This window comes from Dryas octopetala, chromosome 3 (assembly GCF_963921425.1).
Source record: "Dryas octopetala chromosome 3, drDryOcto1.1, whole genome shotgun sequence".
Taxonomy (NCBI): Eukaryota; Viridiplantae; Streptophyta; class Magnoliopsida; order Rosales; family Rosaceae; genus Dryas; species Dryas octopetala.
The window spans coordinates 14,125,297-14,142,354 of record NC_141368.1 but is presented as its reverse complement, the minus strand read 5'-3'; the positions used below and the strand labels follow the sequence as shown (position 1 = coordinate 14,142,354).

The 17,058-nt window shown below is 34.9% G+C and overlaps 1 protein-coding gene across 1 annotated transcript; it reads left to right on the top strand.

The window, feature by feature from the left end:
* Positions 1-1,802: 1,802 nt before the first annotated feature.
* LOC147291175 (auxin-induced in root cultures protein 12-like) lies at positions 1,803-3,441 on the top strand. The gene is made up of 2 exons (XM_086238378.1): positions 1,803-2,441; positions 2,783-3,441. Exons 1-2 carry the CDS (start codon positions 1,980-1,982, stop codon positions 3,320-3,322), a joined length of 1,002 nt encoding a protein of 333 aa, XP_086094504.1. The 5' UTR covers positions 1,803-1,979; the 3' UTR covers positions 3,323-3,441.
* The last annotated feature ends 13,617 nt before the right edge of the window (positions 3,442-17,058 follow it).

Here is a 17,058-nt window from a genome sequence, read left to right as displayed (position 1 = left end):
AACAACAATTTACTCACCATACCCATGGACACTCCACCACCAACTCATCATATACATCCGGCAGTCCTCTTCTCATTCAATTAATTTCAAGTTCCAATTGTTAATAAATTTGTAATTCACTCCTTGACATAATTTGGTCACTTGATTTATTCTTCATTTGGCATGAGAATAGCGTGGTATTTAATTCTATTTATTTCTTTCTGTTTTATGTGTTTTGTGATATGATCTTTTCCATTTAACGAGTGAGAGTTTATGTTGAAGAAGATGGGTGGGTATAAGCTGTAACTGTAAGTATGATGGGGAGTGAAGACAGGTAGAGAAGCTAGGTCCCTCGTAAAGATAGTGATGTGGTGAAGCTACTTGCGACATCATTGATTCTTTCTCAAAGTCATATGGGCAGTCCATGTCATTATGATTAAGGACCTCACTGTCCATGGCCTTACTAAGAAGGCTTAGAAGATATTTTCCCCCACACACATATATGGAGCTTCTGCCCCTAAGGAATTCTTTATTGTAGCTAAAATAATGAACAGATTGGGGGGCAAACTTTGTATTGTAGTTTAAACCGTATTTTTTTAGGTTTTATTTGAGGACATTCTTGTAAAAATGAGTCAAATCGGAAATCATCTAACTATTTGATTATCATCTTAGTTCTTTCAGTGTTTACTGAAAATATTGTATTCGTCTATTGATTTAGTCACAATTATACGTCCAAATGGTTTCAGATTTGGTTAATTCTTTGTAAAAATGATATTTGAATGAAAATTTGAAAAATGGATGGTTCAGATTATTAGATTCACACTCTTCTTTTGAATCCCGTAATGCATGCTCTATACAGATACACGTATATACATATGATATAAATAAAGCATATCTCTTAGAATGGATCCGAAAGTGAAGTCGTTCTCCAAATCTTTTTTAGCATCGGCATCTTCACCAACCAGGCACTGGAATGGTGGTGCACAAGAAGGCTCTGAATGTTGCTATATATTTAGTAGAATAGTAAACGTTGACATCACCATCCATGGATGCACCTAGTACAAGTAGGGCTGGGACACATCAGGACCAACCTCCTTGCAAAACTCGTTGACAGGTTTTGGCCACCCTTCTGTTTCTACCTAGAGATTAATTAAGGGTGGATGACCCTATGCTAGTGCTATCTGCCCTGGATCCTTGCCTGAGTTAATAAGGCCATCGAGGGTATTAGGGGTAACAGCAACACATTCAGCTTCATTTTTGTCAACATAATATAGACACGTTTGCTTTCTTATTAATTTTCCATACTAAGAGAATGAAAAATCAAACTGAAAACAAGTGGTTTGATTCATGGTGCTAAAAATCGGGAATGGAGGAGAAAAACCAAACTAAATCAAACCATTCAAGGTGCGGAGCGGTGCTGTTCTCCACTATGGTTTTGGGCCTAATGGGTTATTATTCAAATCGACATTTTTGAGTTTTAGATTTGTTTTTTTAGTCATTTACATCGATAAAATACAAATTAATAGACACATGGCCATCAATCTTTTTCTATTTTATATTTTATGTTGGTTAATGTATTTGGGCTCAAATGGACATTACATACTATTTTTAAATGGACACCAGCATTTATACATCTATTATTTATAGAGTAATTATAAGATTTATATAATCATAATATCGTTATGTGATATAACCAATTTACGTGTTATAATATTTAATATTATATTTTAAAAATATAAATTTGTCGTTTACTAATATTATAACACGTGAATTAATTACACAATATAACGATATTACGATTATACAAAATAATTTTTATTTATAATATATGTGGGATAATTTAATTTTAATTTTATGTGGCCATGCATTTACATACTCGTCGTATATTAAATGGACAAAGAATATACTGTAAATGGTGGCATGCATAAATAACAATCAGACTCTCGAAGTTCCTTCAAAATTTCTTCTTTTTACTCAAAAGAAAGTGATTTCCAATTGCGATGAAAACCATCCTTGGATTATTGTGGCTTGTGCTTCTACTCTCAATTACATCCCCTGCAAATTGTTCAACATGCACCTCCCAAGTTTTCACCAACAGCAACCTCTATTCCAACTGTGCCGACCTCCCCACCCTCAACACCTACCTGCATTGGACGTACTGTCCCTCCAACTATTCCCTCTCCATCGCCTTCATTGCTTCCCCGTCGAAACCCGGCGGCTGGATTGCGTGGGCCATCAACCCTACTGCGACTGGCATGGTTGGGGCTCAGACATTGGTGGCCTTCAAGAGACCTGACGGTTGCATGATAGTGAAGACTTTTAACATCAACTCATACAATTGCACTGTGGAGTCCAAGCTACAATTTGATGTTTGGGACATGAGTGCTGAAATTTCGGTGGACGGATTCATCATACTATTTGCCACGGTGAAGTTGTCTGTAGAAATAGATGTGGTGAACCAGGTAAGATTTGATTTGCTGCCTTGGTATAGTAAAGTTCTTTTTTCGGAGAAATTGGTTGAGCAGGTTGATAGATAACAATGTGAGTGCACTTGGTTGCTGCTTCTCTAATTGGGAATTGTTGTTCATATATATGCTAAGAGGGTATATTGTAAAACTGAAAACTTTTTCTCTTTTGCAAGCTCTAATTTTAAAGTATTTTGCTAGCTTGTACATTTTTGTCTTTGAGATTTTTTTCTTTAAATTACATTGTGTGACAAAATCTGATTTGTTTAAATCTAGTATCATACTATAATATAAATAATAACAATATGAAACTAAATTCACGTTCTCTGCCCTTGCAGGTGTGGCAGGTGGGACCCACCGTCTTCGATGGAGTTCCAACTATGCATGACTTAGGAACACAAAATCTTGAGTCTAGAGGGACTCTAAGTATAACAGCAGAAGCAACCTTTGGCCCTTATAAGCCACCTCAATGCCAATTACCAGCTTGTGGTGACAAAACAAAAACAAAAACAGCCACCATACGCTTTTGGATCCTGCTTGGACTCAGCATTATCACGACAACTTTGATAACACTATTCGGCTTCTTGTATTGGAAGAAGAAGCCAGTCAAGAAACCCAAACCACCACAACCACCACCCGAGAAGAAGAAAATCGAAAAGCAGATTGTTGGTGAAGTTCGGGATGTAAAGGTTGATCAAGCTCTGGTTGTAATTGGTGATAAAATTGAGGATGGTATACACATTCATGCCATACCCAACATAAGGCCTTTCCCTCTGCACCCAAATATGCATTGCCCTATGCAGCAGCATCTTCCGCCGGCCTGTGCATGTGGGTGTGGGGAGCACCATGAGGGAAATGGTAATTGTTGTGTAATGTAAGAAAGTTTTTCTTTTCAGCTTTTGGTCAAAGTGATAATGTACGTGGAAACTTCTATGTGTTAACTTAAAAGAATGAAAACACATTAACGTCCCATGTAGTTTATTATGTGTTCTATGTTAATTGATTACCCTATAAAGTGTTCTATGTTCATTGATTTCCCTTATAGTGTTCTTGGTTCCTGCTGCTTCTCAAAGCCATGAGCATTAATTTGTTCTTTGATTGCTCATAGTGAGGGCATTTGTTCTTTGAAAGCCATGGCTGTTCCCTATTGGGATGGGGATATGGGTCCCGACTCCCCGTCCTGTCCCTGTCTCCATTTAATATTTTATAACATATTTTGCTAATTATTCATATTTGTATATATATATATATATTTGAGTATTTTATTTTTAGTTTTATTTTTATGTATTCTACATTTCTACTTAATTATATACTATAAATATATAATGTAATATCTTGTTGTAGGAGAATTGTAGGCTTTCTCTTTACTGTATTCGATCCACTTATATACCATATTTAAAATTTAGGCTTTCCATACTGTGATACTGTTTTACTTGTATTATTATCTTTGAACAAATAAGTGAGCTTGAGAATTGTAAAAGTCTTAACAGTAATAACAAGACTGATTATGATAAAAAAATTTAGAAGAAATTGCACCATTGGTCTATTTATTCTTAACTTAATTTCATATTGGTCTACGATTTTTAAACGACCGTCTAACTATTTTAGTCATGTGTTGCACATGTGAGGCATTGTTTGTTGATCAATATAGAATTAAGTGAAAAATAAATAAACCGATATGGATCTAAGTGAAGAATAAGTGAATCACAATAGATACATTTGTTTGTACTAATCTGACAGTTTGGATTATAATGAAAAATGTCACAAAATTAGTGACCCAATAAAAAACAAAAAAAAACGGTGAACTAATATGAAACTTTCTAAAGAAGAACCTTTAGAAGTTGCTCTATTTAATTATGCTTATAGAATGATTGAATATTGATTAATTTGGAAGCTTATTTAGTTGGCTTAATTATCGATTTACCACCCAAAATTGTAATTTATTCCCACTTTACCACCTGAAAGTTTTTTTGTCCCAGATTACCACCTGTAACTTACATCCGTGTCCCATTTTACCTTGTTCCGTCAACAATTCCGTTAATGCTGACGTGGCGCGCTGGATGTGCGCCACGTGTCACATCTTTTTTGTATTTTTTGATTTTTTTGATTTTTCTATTTTTATAAACTTTGAAAATTAATTAAAAATAGCTCCGAACTTAGAAAAATACACGGAAAATTCCTACCGACTTGTCTTAACTAGTACTAATTTACTATGGGGTCAAAATGCCAATTTTTCCTCTAAAAATTTCCAAAAAATTTGGAAAGTCCAAATTTATTTCTAGAAAATTAAAATACTCTAGACTCTTTGAAAATTCATAAAATAATCTCCCGAACTCCAAAAAATATGAGGTCTGCACCGTTAGTCTTCTAAAAACTAACAATACCTTTCTCGTGAACACTTGCTACCCAAAAGACCTCTCGGTCTTAGAGAAAAATAAAATTCTCTATAAAATAAATTCTATAAAAATTCTAAAATTTCTGTAAAGTCTCGAAATAATTCTCTAAAACAAGCTTTTGGTAATTTTTCAAAATATTTTTGAGAATTTGTCCAAGAGTTTACGAAAATTCTAGAATTTATTTAATAGAGGAAAGTTTATTTTAATTTTTTAGAAATAAATTTGGACTTTCTAATTTTTTTGAAAATTTTTAGAGGGCAAATTAGTAATTTAACCTTATAGTAAACTAGTGCTAGTCAAGACGAGTCCGTAGGAATTTTTTTTGTATTTTTCTGAGTTCGGAGCTATTTTTAATTAATTTTTAAAGTTTATAAAAATAAAAAAATAAAAAAATGCGAAAAAATAAAAAAAAGATGTGACACGTGGCGCACATCTAGCGCGCCACGTCAGCATTAACGGCCAGATCGTCAGCATTAACGGAATTGTTGACGGAACAAGGTAAAATGGGACACGGATGTAAGTTACAGGTGGTAATCTGGGACAAAAAAACTTTTAGGTGGTAAAGTGGGAATGAGTTACAGTTTTGGGTGGTAAATCGATAATTAAGCCTATTTATTTTGTTTCAATGGACACAATGTCCCAACGGACATGCTTTAAGACATTAGTTCACATGAAATATCTAACTCAATTATTGCAGCCAAAATGTAGCCGCAACGTTTGAGGCGGATATCGCTTACAATTTGGACCTTTTCCTGTTAAAATATGCGGGTGTACCACCACTTGGGCCGAAGGTCTCAATGTGGAAAATAATAAATGGGTTGTGCTTGGGCTTAAAGGAAATGAGCCTAACTTCTTTTCGGTTGATTGTTCCACTGAAAAGGAACCAGTAATTTGGTCTAGGCTCTTTTCTTGCTTAGCCTGATTAGAACTGATTAGAACTTCACTAGTCAGATGACCTTGAATTTAAAAGTGAGCTTGATTTCATTAACTAAAAGCTAGTAAGTGATTGTAGATCGATCTTGCTACAAACCTTGCCATAATTGTACAACGTTAATGAACAAAGGGACTGAAACAGTAAAAAAAAATCATTCAAACAAGAATACAAAATCGATACTAAAGCTTGAGGAAACTCTAGCAGATCGAGCTAACATCATATAAAGGAAATGAAATGTAAATTAATGTAAATACAAGTGCTTTCAAAAAGTAAATTGCAAGAGCTTGTAAGAAAAATTTGATTGGATTTGAAATTTTGAAGAGAAGTTTGACAGGGTTTTTGGGTTGGTGTTTTACCTGTCATCTTTCCTTTAGGAGCTAGGTATATTTATAGTAGAGGCAGACTTGATCCCCAAGAAATTCTTCTTATGGATTGCTGACACGTGTACGACCGATCAACGTTTACGACTTTGTACGAATGACAGGTGAAGGCATCAGAGACCGTTAGGGATGTAGGGTATATCCCGCCGAGAATGTCTCTTCCTGGTTCAATTTTTTCTCTAGTCGAAACTCGAATGGAGAGTCTGTTTTGCTGAAGATGTCTCAACAACATAGTCCTTGCTTTAGGCTGGGTTTGGACTCCTTAATTGTTGCCTGTTTTGGGCCGCCTATGTTCTTGGCGGCCCAAGTTTGTTTGGCCCAAATCTACTTACCAGGTTTTTGGGTTGGCCTTTAGGGGTTTTTACGGATAGGTGCCGCGTGGTGTGGTTTTACTCAGGATTCAAACAAGGGGGGGGGGGGGGGGGCTATTCACACCACCCTATTTTGCTGAATTGACCACCCCCCTAAAATTTTGCCCATTTTTGTCCATCTTGCCCCTGCATGCCCATTCTCCAGATTTTGGCCAGCCACCTCTCCCCGCCGCCGGCGCAACCCCACCCCCTCCCCACCGCCGGCGCGACCCCACCCCTCCCCACTGCATCTCCCCTCCTCTCCTCCTCCCCCACCCAGCCACCACTCCCCCACCCATCCCCTCCCTTCCCCAGCCCGCCCCCACCTAGCCAGCCCACCCCTACCCAGCCAGCCCCTCCCCAGCCCGCCCGCACCCCCTCACCCTAAAGCCCCACCGCCGTCGCACCCATCCCCAGCCCGCCCGCACCCCCTCACCCCAAGCCCAGCCCCCGTCGCACCCCCCAGCCCCAGCCCCCGTCGCACCCATCCCCCACCCCTGATCTGGAGGTCTATGGGGTCGCGCCGGCCACCCATGGTGGTCCGGTGAGGGAGGGAGGCAGAGAGAGGGGAGAGAGAGAAGATGGCAGAGAGAGGGAAGAGAGAGAAGGAGATCGGGCCAGGGGAGGGGGGGTCGCGCCGGCGGTGGGGAGGGGTGGGTCGCGCTGGCGGTGGGGAGGGGGGGTCGCGTCGGCCATGAGGAGGGGGTGGGTTGCGCCGGCGGCGGGGAGTGGTGGCCGGCCAAAATTGGAGGGGTGGGTTTTTTTTTTTTATGCAGGGGCAAAATGGGCAAAAAGGGATAAAATTTGAATGGGGTGGTCAACTTAGTAGGTTTGGGTGGTCTGAATAGCCCCTCCTTCAAACAATTGTACATAATTATTTTGAGCTTTTAATTTTACGTACTTAATATTATCATATTTTATTGAAAATGAGAATTCAATCCCTGCAGAGAATCCGATTACCTCATGGGAATGGGGACTTGGAATTTTCGCCAAAGAATGAGGAAATGGGGATTTCTTTGTGGGGACGGAGGTGGGGACGGAGATGGGGAGGAGAAATCCGACCCTGTCACACCTCGTTACCATCACTGGGGGAATCTTTGTGAGGCAATAAGTCTGGATCGATCCTTATGGGATAAGGCCCCAAAAAAAAAAAAAAAGAGTGAGATATATAGTTAATTAAGATTTGATTTGCACTCCTCGTCACTTGGATACCATGCTTGCATATATTATTGTCCTCTATATAATATAGTGCTAGTAGCTCGTATAATTTGGGTTGGTGGTATTTTCTTAATGCTATCTCACTCCAATAATCATTATTTTCATATGTCCATACATACTTTAATCTAATTATACGTGCACCTACACCCTCAAATTGATCAGCCTATAATATTGAGGATCATGTGGATGATATATATTGAATCCTCAATATTATAGGCTGATCAATTTGAGGGTGTAGGTGCACGTATAATTAGATTAAAATATGTTTGGGCATGTGAAAATAATGATTATTGGAGTGAGATAGCATTAAGAAAATACCACCAACCCAACTTGATCATGGCAGTGGCATACCCAAAGGCCACAGCTGATAATGATTCTCTTTGTCTCCAGAAATATTGTACGAGCTACTAGCACTATATTATATAGAGGACAATAATATATGCAAGCATGGTATCCAAGTGGCGAGGAATGGGGGGCAAATAGGAATATTACTGTAAATATTATATATTTACACTATTCCAATCATTATATATTTATAGTATATTACATTATCCATGTTGGATGATATATTTATAGTATATATCACAGTAATGCTACACTTACCACATTTTTATACCACAATTTCATACCATCTTACATGGCATTCATATATTGGACACTACAAATTAAAAAATAAAACCTAAAAAAGAAAAAGGAAATACTCTTCCAATAAAGTAATGACACATCAGGTGGGATACAAATGTGAGAAAAGAAATGTGGGACAACTAGCATTATTGTATATATCATCCAACATGTGGACAAGGAATAAAATTTCGAGGAAATTTGATGGAAATTTCGATGGAAATTTCGAAAATTTTTAAATTTCGACAAAAATTAGACGGAAACGATGGAAATTGCTATCAAAATACGGAAATTTTAAATGAAATTTTACCATATATTTATTTAACATATTATCTACTATATTGATAAAAAACATTGAAGAAACCAAATTATATGGTAGATTTCATGTGATATGTGATGAATATAATGCGCGCTGGAGGTAAATACTGTTAAATAAAATTAATATAATGAATAAATAAAATTATTATATTTTTTATACTCTATAATCTATACACTAAACGCAATACTTTATATGTCATAATATTACTATAAACCCCATACACTCTATATTTTTTAAGATATGATATAAAATCTTAAGATTTATGCCCTTTAGAGTTTTTAATTATTTTTTATATAGAAATGTATTATGATTTAGGGTTTAAAGATAACTAAACGAAATATCAAAACAATCAAACGAAACTCCAAATTTTTTTTTTTTTTCCAATTACCCAAAGATCTCAAATTCTAATTGACCCTAAACTTTTTTTTTTTCTCTTTTTTTCTTTTCTTTTTTTTTTCTTTTATTTTTCTTTTATTTTTTTTTCTTTTTCTTTCCTTTTTTTTTCCTTTTCTTTTTTTCTTCTTTCCTTCCTAATCCTACTTCCACACTTTAGGGTCAAAGTTCCATTCCATATACAGATGGGATCACAAAATACATGTCAGTCTGTAAATTAAGGAAGAAACTGCTATATCTTTTCTTTTTTATTGTAAAGGAAGTAACTTTAGAGAAGGTATAAGTTTTGTTGTTGTATCTTCTTTTCCTATATAATTTTTATACAAGAAAAATTGACTGTTGTCCATGAGATTAAAATATATTCTGATAAAAAAATATTAGATGTTATCTACTAGACTAGACTAGATGGATTGATATTTCTATATTGGTTTTTGAAGTCAAAATTAGTGATACTGTTTCTTAAGTGGTGAAAATGATTAGAATAACTCCTTTTTTATTTGGACAAAATCAAAGTAAGTTCTAAACTTCTCAATTCTCACTTCTCAGTAGTTCCACTTCTCCACGTGATGGATGGCGTGAGCATTGAGCATAAGTTGTGCAGAACCTTTCTTCTTCCTTTTTGACTTTTTCTTCCTTTTTCTTTTTTTTTTCTTTTTCTTTCCTTTTCTTTCCCTCATGGCTTCCATCTTCTTCCCTTCATTTCTTCTCTCCCAGCCGCCGCGACTCACTCAGCAAGTCAGCATATGGTATAATATCAAACCTCCTTCTCTTCTCTCTCCTCCTGTCCTCTCTCTCCAGCGCCACTCTCTCTCTCCCAAGTCCCTCCCCGATCTCCCTCTCTCCCTCCCCTGATCTGATTTTCTTCCTCCCCACTCTCTTTTCTCTTCTTTCTCCTTCCTCCCCAATCACGCAGTGGTTGAGTTTGTAACTGGCAAGGAGAAGACAGACATAAAAATGGTGGGTTTGTTGCTTGGAATGAAATTTCGGCGAAATTTCGCCAAATTTCGTCGAAATTTCGAAAAATTTAAAAATTTCGGTGAAATATTGGCGAAAAATTCATGAACTAGTGTTAAAATTTCCATACCCTCAAAAAACGAAATTTAACTCCTTGCATGTGGATGATATATATTTGTTTAAATAATAATGAAGATTCCGGAATTATATAGCTAGCTCATGGGGGGAAGCTCGTACGTACGACCTTTCTTTATGCATCTTCTTCTTCTTCTATGCCATTTCTATGCTAACTAATTAAGTAGGGTTGGTGGTATTTTCTTAGTGCTACCTTACTGTAATGATTATTATTAGTTCTTATATAAATAATAAGAAAACAACATGTTGGCGACACATACTTCAATCCATTTATACGTGTACTTACACCCTTATAATAACTAACTCAAATTGATTGATCAGCCTCTAATATATATTGAAGCTTTGTGGATGTGATGATAGATATATATATATATATATATATATATGTGATGTGAAACATGCGCACCCCAAAATTTATAGAGATAATTAGACTTAAGTCTTTTAGAAAAATAATTTTTAGATGGAGACCGAGAGTGTTTTAAAATTTATAAGAAAATCCTTTTAAAACATAATAATTTATAAGAAAATTAATTTAATTCATAATAAAGTCCTTTTAATTTATAAGAAAATCATTTTAATTCATAATAAAGTCCTTTTCCGATTTGAAGGGTATTTAGCCCTATTTGAAGGGTATTTTCCCTCATAGGGTGAAGAGTAGGCTTTATAGATGTTGCATGTTAGGTTTTAACTCCGAGATTTTGGGCGGAGCCCAAAATTTTGGAGTTAAAATCTAACATAAAGCCGTAAAAAAAAAAAAAAAACATGACTCAATTAAAAACCCTAAATCACTACCGGTTTTAGTCTAAAAAAGACTCATAAAATAGACTGAACTCTAAGTCTCCCAAACTTATATATGAGCGCATCTAGTGTTTCTATTCAATTGGCATATATATTGATCAGAAGTCATAACTATTGAATCTCAAAATATTAAATCTAAACCCCACTTGCAAGTTAGAAATTAAGGTATCTAATATTGTTTGAGTGGCACTATTGCCACCCCATTCCTATTTGCCCGCCCACCTTATTTTTACATCCTCAAAATTTTTATGAAAAAATAAATCTATTCATCACACCCTTCGTTATTCTCAAATTGACTCTAGCTATCTTTTCTTCTTCCTCCTCCACCTTCTCCTTAATTCTCTTTCCCCTAACCCTAATTAACCCTTAAAACATGCATGTAGAAACTTTGGTTCACCTCTTATGAAGAAAGGAAAGTATCTTCTCTTCAAAATAATTATCGAATCAAATTGGAGGAAACAACTCAAATTCAATTGAACTTTTAAATCGTCCTAAATCAATGAAAAGAATTTCAATTTGGAAATTTTTTATGTATATGCATGCTCACAAATGATTATATACATATATAATACCACTGTACAAAAAGCTTCAATATTAGATTATGTTAATACGATAATTAAGTTCTATAGGTAAATATTATTGTTGAAGTTGGTAGGCAATTAGTGTAGGGGTTCTAGCTAGTTCATCCATGGGCTTAGTTTGATTCTTATAATTTTATAAAAGAAAGTGTTGAAAGACTTAATCCATGTTTCAATACTCTTAGCACGTGTTCCATTGGTGAGATTGATGTCGAGCACCCCACATGCTGCAATTAAAGTTGGGCACTAGGTAGCCATGGCAGCCTTGGATTTTTTTTTTTTTCTTCTTTCTATCAGTATGTCCTTTTTAATAATTTTATAAAAGAGAAAAATGCACCATTGGTCTACTTATTTTCACATTTTTCCCAACTTGATCCACAAATTAAATTTTGTCCCAGATAAATCCAGTTACTCAGTAACATGGCCCAAGTTGATCATTTCCGTCAATTTTGGTTCAATTACTGTCAATTTACATCACGTGCAGCGCACATGGGATTTTTTGAGGGCAAATTGGACTTTTCCTCACCCCACCTCAACCGACCCTACCCCTTCGATCTTCTTCATTCTTTCTTTCTTCTTATGCAACACACGCCCCCAAACAACCCCCCTCGCACCCACTGCACCGGCCGGCCCACCACCCCTCCTCCCCCCAAACCCACCACCTTCCCCTCCCCAACCTGTGCCCAACCCACCCTACCACCCTAAACTCAATCTCTTTCACAGCATCCAATTCCTCCTTCATCACCTACAAATTGATCAACCCAACGATGCTCCTCGCTATCATTAAGTCCAGCATTTCGATCTTCACGTGCAGCTGGGGCACCCCTAATTTCTCGCTATCATCAACCCAACAGTTTTTTAAACCAAATTTTATTAGATAAAAATAAGAGATACAATGTACAATAAGCATACATTGTACATTGCTTAATTATTGTACATTGTGAGGTTAACAAAACCATTTGAGTCCCCTATGAATACTTAGTGGGTATTGTCTTTCAATTGATCAAGGGAAAAGAAAAATTCCAGTATTCTTTTCCTATTTTTCTCAAGTTTTCCATTCCCAAATAAAATCATTCAAAGCATGAGTAATATATAAAGGCTAAAAAGCTAATAAAATCATTCAAATTTTTAAAGGCCAACATTTTCTCTGTCTTGGGGTCTGAACTGAGAACTCTTGTTGGTTTAATTCTCATTAGATTGGTGGAGAATGATGCTCATGATATAGCTAATATTAGTATTCATAATATTCTATTTTTTCGATATATATTGGACATTTGGGATTTGGGGTATGACAAACTCAGTAATGTGTGATTGGAGTCATTTGGGATATGATGGAGATATTTTTCTATTGCATTTTTTTGTTATTGTTGAATCAGTGTAATTAAAATATGCAGTTTTTTGGAGTCTTGATTCAAAAACTGCAAATTGATCAAATGCATTTGATGTATTATTGCTTTCAGTAATGCTACACTTACCATATTTTTATACCACAATTTCGTACCATCTTACATGACATTCATATATTGGACACTAAAAATTAAAAATTAAAACGTAAAAAAGAAAAAGGAAATACTCTTGCAGTAAAGTAATGACACATCAGGTGAGATACAAATATGGGAAAAAAAATGTGGGACAACTAGCATTATTATATTGCTTTTTGTGGAAGGACTCCGATCGCAAGAAGAGAGGGAGAGTACAGAGAGAAAAGGGAGGAGAGAGAAATAAAGGGGTTATAGGGTGGGGCTTATGGTTTTCTTGTTTTTTTATTTTTTATTTTTTAAGTTTTGTACATTTATGTGATTGGATTACACATATTTTTTTATTTTTAATTATTTTGATTTGATAATTATAGCCAAGCACATGACCAAGTTTAACGGTAAAAATATATATTCCTCTAAAAAATAATTTTAAAAAATAAAAATAAACTAATTAAAAAAATAAAACTAAAATAATTATAAAAAAATTGATTAATTAATTAATATAAACTAATTAATTTAAAAATGAAAATAATTAAACAAAAAAACTAAACTAGGATGGAGGGTGCGACGGGGATGGGGGAGGGGAGGGAGGAGAGAAAAAGTGAGGCAGAGAGAGATGAGAGAGAAAGTAAGGCAGAGAGGAGAGGGCTGAGGCTGGGTGGTGCGGGTGCGACGGGGATGGGGGAGGGGTGGGGCGGGGAGAGATGAGAGAGAAAGTGAGGCAGAAAAAGAAAGAGGAGAGAGTCGGGGCTAGGTGGGGGGAGTGCAATGGGGATGGGGCGAGGAGGGGCTGGGTTGAGCATATAGAAAGAGAGGAGATGCATAGAGAGATGAGAGGAGAAGTCCGGGGCGAGGTGGGGGAATGGGGAGACCCTTTTTTTAAAAAAAAAAAAATTAAAAAATTCAACTAGTTTTTTGTATAATTTTTTTTAGGAGAAAAGACTTTTTTATCCTTACAAATTGGTCACGTGACCCTCATGTGTCAATTTCTAACGAAAATTGTAACAGAGTTGACGAAATATCCTTAATTGAAACACTTCGTTAATTTAGTCATTGATTGAATCAAAGTGAAAACAAGATGCTTAACTGAAAAATGGAGTATAATAATAGTCATTTTGTTATAATTTTCCCAAATAATAATTGCTAGTCTGAGGGTGCTAAGGCCGTGCTAAAGAAAAAAAAATAGAAAGAAAAGAAAAACAAAATTTCTACAAATATTATAAGGAGGCCATTTCTCGCTTCCATTTTGTACATCGGCATTTCTTTATTTTTATATTTATATTTTATTTTTATTTATTAAATTATCAAAATTACCTTTATAACCTTTTAATTATTTAGAAAATTAGACTTTCTCTTAGTAAACAATATGATCCCGGCCCAAAGACAAAATGACTCATATGCGGAAGCTATTTCAAGCTGAACCATTTTAATTGTTTTTATGGAATTGTTGAATAGTTTCAGTAAAAGTGAAATTAAACCCTAAATTATATAAAAATAATATTTATACAAATTTTTTATGTTTTTTATAATTAATTTACTAGTGAGTATTGAATTAATAAAATAGCAAATTACATTTACATCAATAAAATATTTCAATATTACATAATAGTCAATGTAAACTTTATTTTCCCATAAAGGTCAATGAATTTTGAAATTATATTCTATTTTAGTCATAAAACTCAATCTACTTGATGATATCATATACTTTAGTGTATTGAAAAATATCAATTTATCTATCTCTTTTTTTCATTACTTATGGGCGTATAATTATGACGTTGCCTTAATTTAGTTTAAGGCTTAGAAATTGCGTGCATGATATATAAATGAGATTTAGGATTTTGGAGCTTATGGCTAAGCAGTAAAAAATAAACCTAATACAAATCTAAATTTGAATAGTAATGTATGTTTATTAATTTATTGTAATTTATTTTTTTTTTCATTTGGTCAATAATAACTAAAATGAAATTATGAAAAAATGCATTAATTAAAATATAATTGTGAAATTTTTTATTGATTTATTTGTAATTAGCCCTTAATAAAACATCACAAAATATATACAAATATAAAAATACAATCATTTGGAATCACATTCACCAATTTTAGATGGTTAACTGAGTTTTTTCTGCCAAAATCTCTAACTTATCTATTTATAATAATATAAATATTATTGTTGAGCTTAATTTATATACATATTTTATTCTCAAATTCATACATTTTTGTCAAATGTCTTTTAGTATTTTTAGTGTTTTAATTTTTATTTTTATTATTTAGTTAGTTAGTGGGTTTTATTAGTTTTTGTCATATTTCTTAGATTTTATCAGGTTGCATTTATTATTTTTTAGGCTAGATTTAATTTTAGAAATTTGTTGTATTTTGTATTAATTAAGTTTTATTTGATTTTTGTAGGATTGAAGAGAAGAGAAGCTCACAAGAATTAAATAAGAGAAAAGCCCAGCCCAAAAAGAGAAGAAAGAAGAAATAAGAAACAGAGGCCCAGCCCAAGAAGCCGAACAGTCACAACGCCTCACCAAAAAGCTTTCCGCCTCCTCCTTTTTCTTTTGAGTGCAAATTTGCTCCCCACCTTAATTTGGCGGTGAACATCACCACTACATTAGGTGACTGCCACGTATCATATATAGTGACCATGGTTAACTAGTGTTATTATGATAAGAGAGAATGTGTGTTAGAAATAAAATAATAAATTTACTCTTATTTTAACTTTTGAATAAAATTAAACAAAAACAGAAAAAATGAAAAATCCTATCATCCCGACATCCCCCACCCCGATCTGCAGGAAACCACTCATGAAGATCATCTTGATCAAAAAGCAAACTTTCTTTTCCTCTTTATCTCCAAGGCGATTTAAGAGAGCCCATTCAAAAAATCGATGCATCAAGAAAAGCCCATCAGTAATACAATTGGAGGTATTAACGGACTGATTTAGGCTGAGAAATCTGAGTATGGGTATTAACGAAGTGATTTGGGTTGAGAAATCTGAGTTTGTGGATTTTAGTATAATAAACCAGAGTAATGAAAATCACGCAGAACAAAAAGCGAGTGTCCAAATTGAATTTGAGGGTATGTTTGGGTAGAGGAGGTGGTAAATGGGTGTTCAGGTTTTTATATTTTGGGTTTCAAATTCCATATGTTAGTTTTAGTTGTTTCTTCAGAGTTGATGTTTATGGTTTATGGCTGCATATTCGATGATTAATAGGCTGCGCCAGTGAGAAATCCGGCCAATGGAGGAAGGGAGTCCTTGGGGACTGGGAAGGGAGGTGAAAGGACTTCTGAAATTTTTATGGATAATTGTGTTTTAATTAAAAAGATAATTGAAATTTCTAATGACTGTATTAAATATAAAAGTTTAACTATGGTTAACTAATAGAACACGTGGCTTGCATAATAGATGGTGGTGAACCTCACCACCTAAATGAGTTAGGTGAGCAAATTTGCTCTCTTTTCTTTTGATTAATATTACCTTCAGCCACTCCTGGAGCGACAGCGCCTCACATTTCTTTCCTTCCGCTTCCAGCCAATTGTTTTGATTAATCAACCCATCATCCACTCGGGCGTCGCCACGTGGCCAACCAACAGCCTTTCCTTCTCCCAATCCCTCCTGCAGCCTGTGACTCTCTTTTCCCATGCCAACCACAAGCCAAGCTCACAGCCAGCCAAGCCTCCAAGCCTTCCACTAGTGGGTGGTGTGTCGTTTTTAATTCGTTGACTTGAAAAGCTACATGCATGTTATAAATAAGAATTAGGCCCATGAAACTGCTTTTAGATGAATTAGCTTTTTCTTTTCACTCAAAAGAAAGAACGAAATTATGAAAAAGTGTATTGATTAAAATATAATTGTAAAATTTTTTATTAATTTATTTGTAATTAGCCCTTAATAAATATCACAAAATATATACAAATACAAAAATACAATCATTTGGAATCACATTCATCAATTTTAGATGAATAACTGAGTTTTTTCTGTCAATATCTCTAACTTATCTATTTATAATAATATAAATATTATTGTTTAGTTAATTTTATTTTCCTTGGGTTTGTATTA

Bases quoted from the DNA above. Each gene is read 5' to 3' on its own strand.
- LOC147291175 (XM_086238378.1), top strand. From the start codon at position 1,980: ATGAAAACCATCCTTGGATTATTGTGGCTTGTGCTTCTACTCTCAATT. The intron at 2,442-2,782 runs GTAAGATTTGAT...CTGCCCTTGCAG, and splicing joins AAATAGATGTGGTGAACCAG to GTGTGGCAGGTGGGACCCAC.